This window comes from Tarenaya hassleriana, unplaced genomic scaffold (assembly GCF_000463585.1).
Source record: "Tarenaya hassleriana unplaced genomic scaffold, ASM46358v1 Cleome120, whole genome shotgun sequence".
NCBI lineage: Eukaryota > Viridiplantae > Streptophyta > Magnoliopsida > Brassicales > Cleomaceae > Tarenaya > Tarenaya hassleriana.
Window position 1 is genome coordinate 220,691 of NW_010962393.1, and position 10,359 is coordinate 231,049.

The 10,359-nt window shown below is 39.2% G+C and overlaps 1 protein-coding gene across 1 annotated transcript; it reads right to left on the minus strand.

The window, feature by feature from the left end:
- Positions 1–585: 585 nt before the first annotated feature.
- On the minus strand, positions 586–3,694 carry LOC104807055 (aspartyl protease AED3-like). Its single transcript, XM_010532167.2, has 3 exons — positions 3,162–3,694; positions 1,585–2,059; positions 586–1,215 (listed from the first exon to the last, which is right to left on the minus strand). The coding sequence occupies exons 1-3, from the start codon at positions 3,630–3,632 to the stop codon at positions 860–862; spliced, it is 1,302 nt and encodes a 433-aa protein (XP_010530469.1). The 5' UTR covers positions 3,633–3,694; the 3' UTR covers positions 586–859.
- Between the last annotated feature and the right edge of the window lie 6,665 nt (positions 3,695–10,359).

A 10,359-nucleotide genomic window follows, 5' to 3' on the forward strand; every position in this document is an offset into this window, starting at 1 on the left:
TATCTTCCGATCCTCCTGTTGAGAAAGGGATGTAGTGCTAAGGTAAGGCAATTGCCACAAACCATTCTGACAAACTTCAGCCACCAGAGCGCGAGTAGGAACTCCTAACAGGGATGGTCCAAAGCCGCTGAGGAAATCTATGAATCTGTCAAATGATGTCCATGTATCAAACCATAAAGAGGTGTTTTTACCATCACCTAGTCGAGTGTGTAATAGTGGGGAAGCCTAACAAAAACGAATTGTAACTCATACTCTTGTAAGTTAATAGTAAGGTATAAATACCTTGTGTTTATAACGTATGTTGTATTTCACCTTTTTTATTATCCAAAAACGTCGATGAAACCAAGCTTGTCCAACCGCCAGTTGCCATTGTCAGGGAACGATATTAAAAGTTGAAATCTCCGGATCTGTCAAGTCGGTGGGAAGACAAATTCAGGTCTGTATGATCGTTGTTGTTGAGAAAGCAGAGATTATCACCGTAATCCGACATAGTAGAAGAAAAGGATCCTATTTTTCGGGGAACAACGCGAAATCCGACAAAAAGCAATGGACGGGATGATGAATCAAAGGAAGGGGAGAGATTAATGGGTGCAAATGAATGGAAACTTTAATATTTTGGAGATTAGCCCTCTTCACATACACTCTTTGCACAAAGGCAAACATAAATAATCTTGGGAACGAAAACAAGGATCATTGACATTACTATTACATTCACCTAACTTGTGCAAACCTCGCTTTATTTTAAAACTTCTCACGAAATTTCCGATGGCTAAATATATTAGAAATGTTATCCAAATCGAATATTGCCCTCGAAAGCTAGAATAGATGACATTCGAATCGTCAATCCGCCTTTTATTTTTCAGGTACAAAGTTCACGCGCAACGCCAAGCCTGTTGTTGGTGCCGTCAATGAGAATACGGTGGTTCTGCTGCTGCATACTCGCGATAACATTGAGAACGGAGTTAACGTTGTCTGGGGCAGCTGCCATGGCGAGGCAGGTGGTGCTACCTGCAGTGCTGCGGATGAGGAAGTTGTCCTGAGGCAATGTCACGTTCATTCCCGCGAACATGAAGGTAATTGTCGGGGCGACAATGGGGCCGTTGAAGCAAGTGTCGAAACCGCCTAGAGATGTAACGTTCGCGTTCTTGATTCGACGCCTGAATTCGTCTCTCACCGCGACGTAAGCCGGTTCAACCAGACGCGTGAACACAGTCCCTAACGTGACAGAATGACACAACGGACTTTTTAAAATGATTGATGAAACTTAACATGTACCATCTCATCTGTAATATTGTATATTTGGAAGTGAGCGCGCAAAAAACATTCCAAAAAAAAGGTAATCTTGTTCGCCGAAAAGAAATAATAATTATGAAATTTTAGAATCAAAACTTGAAAAATCAATATGGAGTTTCAATTCCACTTTGCCCAAATTATTAAATATTTCCTTAAGAGGAAATGCCCTTACTTATAAAATTAATGTAGCGTATATTCAGGCAAAAAAATATATAGTTTGGACTGTTCTAGGTTTATTGAACAAAAATTGCGTGATTTTCAAATTTAATTTACGAAGAAAATCAGAATTACCGGAATCAATGACGGTGCCAGCGCCAGTGACCGGGTCAAAAGCCAAAGCACTCGGGGGAATATCGACGACCTTGTTCCCGACACGAATCCCAACCAAATTCACGTAATAAAGAGACGATCTTCTTGGGTTTTTCAGCAAAGGAGTGGTCTTTATACTCACCGGTTGACCCACTGGTCCCAATCTCAACGACCCAGAGAAGTTCTGCGACCTAAAATTAGGTAAACAATACGAAAATGTGGATTTGTACAAGTCTTGGGTTTGCGACATTAACGACAATGAGCCACGGCCTAAGCCGAGGAGCCCTTGCGGCGGCAGAGAGTTTCCGGTGGCTTTTCCGATGCATCCGAAGGTGTAATTCGGGATCGAGTCCTTTGATAAGGTCAATGTATCTTGTGTGAGGTTCGCGGCTATGGCCGAGCCACCGTAGGTCATGTTGAATGCACACGCTCCGTCGTTGCAAGTAGGGTTAGGGACCTGCAAAGTTCATGGCCGATTTAGTGTGTTCTGTTTTTATTTTATTTTTATAGAGAAAACTTCATCAAATATATACCAAGATTACATTATACAGAACAGAGTCGAAGTGAATCCGTATCTTTTTATACCAATTGTATATGGATCTAAATGTTTTTAGCTCCAAAATCATTGTTTTGTTGCACGAGTTTGTATATTTAAATTATATTGTATTTATCTATGTAGTAGCATCATTCATTGGGCATTTTCCTCTAATGAACCTGTTGGGTCGCACCTATTTCAGAGGTACACCACCGAAATTATAAGTCATTAATTTTTTTTGAAAAGACTGTATTACCCTTAATGAATCCGCGTATTTTGTTAGTGTGAAAACGACTTTGTTATTACGACTTCATAATTAATTCTAAATACAGTTGCAATTGATTCTAAACAAAGTGACAAAAAATTCATCTGTCAAATTTTAAAAATAGCTACGTTTTTTTTGGCACTTTCATCTTCATACGATCATAACTACTTATTTTAGTTGTATATTAGTTATATGTCAGTCGTAATAAAATCGTAAAAAAAATGAAAAAGGATATTTCGGACTTTTTCAACCGAAAAGTGGTGTAAAAAATTGAAATTTTTTTTTTGTTTTTTTCGATAGTGTACCAGAGAAATTTATGCGACCTAAATAGGTCATTTGAGTAAAAACCCCCATTCATTAGAGAGCCATATACTCATATGTGATATATAAGAACAATACTCTATCTAATACCTAATGATTGCTATAATACTTATAATTTATCGTTACCATGCCATTTTTTTTTCTTATCTAAATTTTGTAAATACAAATAGTTCGCCACCCATCTAATTCTTCCAAATCCATGGACTAATCTCGTGACGATAGACTTGTCGTGCAGCGTGAAATAAACGCCAAAAATATAATGCACATGTTTCTAGGAATAAAATCATGTAACGATGCGATCCACACGCTAAACGCTGATAAAAATGAATTAAATCTAAATTATATAAAATAATAAAAAATATAATACTTTTTGATAAAAATGAATTAAAATTTGATATCAAGATATGTACCGACCCCTCACGGGAACCCCATTTTTACCTGCTTGCACTGGGAAGCTTGACAGTCAAGTGACCTAAATGAAGTGGACTTGGACGAGTCAAAGGTCACAGAAGAAGAACACCCAACACAGCCCGTGCAAGGAACCCAAGCAGCGTCATTGCCAATGTCCAAAGCCACGAGCATCGGCTGCGGCGGAGTACCGATGTTCACCCTAACAATGTACGTCGGACTCTGAACGATTTGACGGCCCGAAGCGATCGGAACGACGGATTTTCCTGCCACCGCGAGGCTGGACAAGTACAGGAGACGAGCCTTGTCCCTGTTCTGAAATTGAAGGAGAGTGTTTTCCCATGATAATTGCTTCGAGGGTTTGTACGGTGAACATGCCCCAAAAATGTGGAAGATCTTTAGATTTGAGGAATGGGTTTGGTGTTCATGGTCACGGAAATTTAGTGATTGAGACAGGGAGACGAAGAGAGGAATGATGAGTAAGAGGAGATGAGTTTTCATGTTTGATTAATATAAAATATTTTTTGTAGTGTCTCTAGACTTTTGTCGCTTGGGGTTGTGGGAGTCATATGTGGAAGTGTATATATAGTGGAGAGAGCGAAGTAGTGGTGAGTGTGATATTGAAGAATAGAAAATTTACAAGTGGGTTTTGTCTTGAAAACAGACTGTATTCCATTTCCCATTTGTTATTGAGAGCTTTGGGTCCACACTTATGTCCTTGTCTAATGTATTATAGATGCCTCCTCTCTGTATAAATCTACTAAAAATCTACACACAAAAGAATGGTTAATAAAGAATGGTTAACGTTGGTAGGGTTCGTCATTTCGGGTTTTGGTTTGGATTCGGTTCGGTTATTTCGGTTATAGAAAACTATAACCATTCGGTTTTTATATAAACTTCGGTTTGGTTAGGTTCAATTATTTTTCGATTCGGGTTTGGTTCAGTTTCGGTAAAAAGTACATTTTTTTCAAAGAAATTGTCGATTTTTTCGGTTATTTTTTTATTCGATTCGGTTTCGGTTTTTTCGTGTTCAAGAAAATCATAACGGTTCGGTTTCAATGTCGGATTCGGTTTAGGTACGGTTATGTCTTATTCGATTCGGTTCGACTCTATTATTCAGTTAATAACCGAAATGATCACCCCTAAATGTTGGTATTTCTGATCCAAAAGTCTCAAGAGAAGTTACCGCAGGAAGTTATTGTAAGGAAGTTGCAAAGCAGTTTTCTAAGTCGGTTTAGTAACCACTGTTTGCTCTATAAAAGCATGTGTCAATGCTTGGAAGAGAGTATTGCAGATTTATGTTTCAGCGATCAATTGGGTCGGTCTCAAAGCATCGCGAGAGGAAACCGAGTGTTGCGCATTTGTGTATTCGTGAGTGTGTATGTATTTATGTATTGTGTTATGAATGTACAAGTAAATGCAGAAAAGTTTGAAAGGAAAACAGATTTCGGGTGTATTTTTGTTGCGAGAGGGTTTTTGGGTTGTGAAAAATAACAGTTAATATGAAAATACATAGCTAAAACATTGGTCAAACAAAGAGATTAAAAAAATTTGATAGGGATTAGATTGAAGTGATATGGTTTAATTAAAGCGTGAATAATATATGGTTTAGGAACCGTTCATCTTGTTCGTAAAAAAGAATCTGAAGATAATCCGAACCTAATTCAATCATGTTTAATTGTTTTCTTGTTTCGGGTTTTTGATTATTAACTGATCGTTTATGTTTTGGAGACACACTAACAAATCCAGACCTTGCCATTGCTATTAAATTTTAATTTGGTTCAATTTTATGTAAACCGAAAAGTTACCCTGACTTGTTTTGATTGACTGGGTGTCTTATATTTGTATACAACAATTAAGTACCTTATTATCAAATCTTAAAGTATTAACTAAAGTTAACCAGTCAGCTTCGTCCCTTAACCAAAGATAAGGAGTTCGAACTCTACCCTTGAATGGAACAATCCTTGAGACCATTTCTTTACCGCTTTGTTCGCTAACCCATGTACGAATAGAGATCAATCTGAATGTATACGACTTAAAAATACCAATTCATAATTGAATAACGTTTATAACACCCGGTGGTCAGTAAAAAAAAGTATCAACACTAACAAATTGATAGAGAAATAAAGTGGTCAAGTAGTATTCATAGTAGGGTTTACCACTTAGTGATGGGTGCAACTCTTCGTGATAACTATCCAAGATTGGGTATATTAATCGGTAAGGAAGGGAGTAAAGTTCCTTTCCAACCCGGGCTCGAGTCCTCACTTGGAGAGGGATATTCATATGAATTTTTTCGATCCTTTGAAAAATATAGTCGAACCAAAGACTCGATGAACTTGTGGATTATAAAAAAAAGAAACTCTTCATGAACCCGTGGGGATGTCTTTTTTTCTCTATATGAGATGTTGGGAATTCAAATCTGTAAAAAAAAATTCCATTAAACATCGATGTATCAAATATCCTCTATCTTTATTTTAGTTTTTGAAAATCAGAGAGAATTTTTAAATGAAAAAAATTCAAATTTCATTTCAATTTCGTCTCATATTTGGGTTCTGCAATGTTAGTAAAACAACATGATGTTCGCCAACCTGCAAACTCTCTGACCTTCACTGGAACTTGATTCAACAACACAGTCAAGAACGAAATTCAAAGACACACAGATTTACGAGTTCCCGATCTCAGTGTAAGATCGGTACGTCTCGCCCGGACCTGGTTCTCCGGGAATCCACTATATATGTTGGTTTTACAGAAGAGATTACAAGCTCTGTATCGAGCTTCAATGGCGAAAGCAAGAAGATGATCTAACAACCTCTCTCCAATTCCATTTTCCTAGTTTTATATTAAACCAGTAGAATTACAAATAGACCAGAACGCCCTCGACCGTTCTTGACAGCTAGCTTTCAACGCATCGTTTAGGAGTTCTGACTCAGACCCTTTGCTTTAGCCAGAGTCTCTGCCTTCTTACGCCATTTGTGGAAACAGACGGGCAATTTTCAACAAATCTCCACCTTTGCACGTCTGATCTCTTCTCATATAGTCCAGGCCCGGGATTTCCGTAGCTCTATTCTTTAGCTACCCTAAGCAAGTCCATTGCTGCCTGGAACTTGCTCACTGGAACAACTTTCGTAAACACATTTGCTGGGTTTAACTCAGTTCTGATTTTCTCTACTTGCACACGCCCTTGACTGATGATGTCTCTAATCTCCACCTTTGCACGTCTGATCTCTTCTCATATAGTCCAGGCCCGGGATTTCCGTAGCTCTATTCTTTAGCTACCCTAAGCAAGTCCATTGCTGCCTGGAACTTGCTCACTGGAACAACTTTCGTAAACACATTTGCTGGGTTTAACTCAGTTCTGATTTTCTCTACTTGCACACGCCCTTGACTGATGATGTCTCTGATAAAATGGAGTCTAACGTCGATGTGTTTCGTTCTCTCATGAAACACACTGTTTTTGGCTAAGCAAATCGCACTCTGAGAGTCACAGTGTACTTTCACACTGTCTTGCTTAAAACCCAGCTCTTCTACCAGTCCCTTCATCCATACAGCTTCTTTGATCGAATCTGTTAAGGCCATGTATTCCGTTTCTGTTGTGGAAAGTGCAACCACATGTTGAAGCCCTGATTTCCAGCTTACTGTGCAACCACCTATTGTGAAAACAAAACCAGAGATTGATCTCCTGCGATCAAGATCAGTGGCAAAGTCAGCATCACAATAGCCAGTTATTTTAAACTCATTGCTTTTCCTGTATATCAGCTTTACGTTCTGTGTTCCGGTCAGATATCGCAAAACCCATTTAGTTGCTTGCCAATGTTCTTGACTTGGCTTGCTCATGAACCGACTGATAAGTCCAATGCTATAGGCTAGATCCGGTCTAGTCCCAATCATTGCGTACATCAAACTTCCGACGACATTTGAGTATGGAAACTTGTCTCTGTCGAGATACTTCATTCCATCCTGAACTGATTTTAGCTTAAAGTGAGCTCCCATGGGTGTATTCACAGTTTTTGCCTCTGTCATCCCAAAAGAGCCCAGTACCTTCTTGACATATTCTTCTTGAGAAAGTGTAAGAATTCCATCAGCTCTGTTTCTGTCGATGTTCATTCCCAAAATACGTTTAGCCTGTCCCAAATCTTTCATTTCGAATTCTTTTCCCAATAGCTCTTTTAGGTTCTGGATTTCCTCTCTGCTTTTTGATGCTAGTAGCATGTCATCAACATATAGAAGTAGATATATACCTTTGTCACTTCCCAGGTTTTTGAAATAGACACAGGTATCATATCGGCTTCTCCCAAAACCTTGTTTCAGCATAAACTCATCAAATCTCCTGTTCCATAATCTGGGTGATTGCTTTAAACCATAGAGTGATCTTTGTAACTTGCATACGTGATCCTCTTTTCCCTTTACTTCATAACCTTCTAGTTGATTCATCAGAATCATTTCCTCTAGTCTGCCATGAAGGAAAGCTGTTTTAACGTCTAATTGCTCCAGCTCCAGATTCTGAAAATTTACCAGAGCTAACAGGATTCTTATGGAGACGTGTTTAACTACTGGTGAGAATACTTCGTGATAGTCCAAACCCTCTACTTGTGAATAGCCCTTGGCAACTAATCTTGCTTTGAATCTCGGTTTCTCAACCCCTGGGATACCTGGTTTTCTTTTGAAAATCCACTTGCAGCCTACTGTTCTTTTACCTTTTGGAGGTTTCACCAAGATCCATGTATGATTCTTGATTAGAGAATGCATCTCCTCGTCCATTGCCTCTTTCCAATTTTTCCAGTGTCTCCTTCTTTTTGCTTCACTGACACTTCTGGGTTCATCTATCTCTAACGCTTCTGCAATGCTCAAGGCAAACGCTACTATGCTTGCCTCTGAGTATCTAGCAGGTGGAACAATCTGTCTTCTGTTCCTAGCTCTAGCCAGTAAGTAGTCATCCAAATCTTGATCTTCTGGATCCAGTTCTTCTTCTTGACTGTCATCTCTATTTCTGTATGGCGTTTCAGTGTGACCTTCATCTTGAGAGAATTCTGATGAAGTTTCACTTTGTACGTGTTCTGGTTCAATCATTCCATCTGTACCTGAGCCTCTATTTGTTATAGAAGCTCCACCTTGGACTGTATTCTCATTTTCTTGTGAAGTTTTCCTCACCACAGTCCAATGTACCTTATCTGATTTTAACTCCTTGGTTTCTTTTCTGACAGATTCTTTGTTTATCTCTGTTTTCAAATTTTTGTAGACCACATCTTCATTGAAAACTACATCTCTACTGATCCTGCATTTCTGCTCGTCCAACATCCATACCTTGTAGCCCTTTACTCCTTCGGGATATCCCAAGAACACTGCCTTTCTTGCCCTTGGCTTCAGCTTCCCTTGATCAGAGTGTATGTAGACTACAGATCCAAACTTTCTGAGATCAGAGTAGCTCGGATCTTTATCTGCCCAGATTTTCTCTGGCACTTCAAGGTTTATTGCAGTTGATGGTGATCTATTTATCAGATACATGGCTGTCATGGCTGCTTCTGCCCAGAATTTTTCTTCTAGCCCTGATTCTGTCAATAAATACCTAACTTTCTCCATGATTGTCCGGTTCATTCGCTCTGCTACTCCGTTTTGTTGAGGAGTGTAGGTGCAAGTTCTATGTCTCATTATTCCACTAGCTTTGCAGAGCTCATCGTAGGATTGGTTACAAAATTCCAATCCGTTGTCAGTCCTGAGATGTTTGAGACGTTTTCCTGTCAGATTTTCGACCAACACTTTCCAGTCTTTGAACTTCTGAAAAGCTTCTGACTTGGCCTTGAGTGGGTATATCCAAACTTTCCGTGAAAAGTCATCTACCATTGAGAGAAAGTATTGACATCCTGAGAGTGATGGATGCACATTTGAGGAACCCCAAAGATCTGAATGGACATATCCTAATACTTCTGTAGTTGTGTGCCTTCCAGTTTTGAAACTGAGTTTGTGAGCTTTTCCCAGTACACAATTTTCACAGAACGTAAGTCCTTCAGTCTTCGATTCTTCAAATACCCCTTTCTTGGCGAGTACCTTCATTCCCTTTATGCTCATATGACCCAATCTGCTGTGCCACAGATTTATGTCCTTGCTCTGAGTACTGACTTGTTGTACAGACCCAGTAACGGTTGATCCACATAAAACGTACAGTCCTTTACTCAGCTTTCCCTTCAGTACAACTATAGCTCCCTTTAGAACTTTCAGATTTCCATCTTCAGACTTATATGAGTATCCTTGTTTGTCCAAAGATCCTAAAGAGATTAAGTTCCTTTTGAGGCCAGGTATATATCTTACCTGCTCTAGTAGCTTGACTGTTCCATTGTGCAACTTTAGCCTTACCGATCCAATTCCTTTGATTTCACAGGTTTGATTGTTTTCCATTAGAACTCTTCCATCATCCACCTTTTGGAAACTTTCCAACCACTCCCGTCTTGGAGTCATATGAAAAGTACACCCGGAATCCATTATCCATTCCTCTTGAGTGTCTTGATCTGAGATTGTGAGAACTTCTGTTTCAGAGTCTGAATTTGCAATGACAGCAGCTCCACCTGAATTTTGACTCTTATCTTGCTCTAGATGTTTCTTTCTGTTCCTACAGTCTCTCTTGAAGTGTCCTGTTTTTCCACAGAACCAACATGCTGAGCTTCCCTTTCCTTTTGACTTGGATCGAGATTTCTTCCTTGATTTCCCATCTTCTGGTTCACGTTTTTCTGATCTTCCTCTGATGATTAAGCCCTCAGCCTGATTCTTGCCTTTCTTTGCAGCAAATTCCAGTTCCTTGGAGTATGCAGCTCCTGTGATTTCTTCAAAAGTAATTGTCTCTCTTCGGCTATATTTCAAGGTGTCCTTTAGCTGATCGTATTGATCAGGTAATGAGTTTAGTAGAATCAAGACTTGATCCTCCTCCGACACCTCAATCTTCAGATTTGCCAGATCATTTACCAACTTTTTTAACGCATCAACATTCTCTTCTATTGTTTTTGATTCGTCCATCCTAAATCCGATCAACCTCTGTTTGAGATACATTTTATTTGGAAGAGATTTATTCATAAATTCTTCCTCTAATGCTTTCCAGATTCCCGCAGCAGTTTGTTCCTTTCTTACTTTCCTCATAATCGGATCTGAGAGACACAGGAGAATGAGATTCCTTACTCTTCTGCTTCTTTCGTATCTTGTCTCTGTAGCCGGACTAGTCTTGGATTCAGCAGGGTCGACAGTT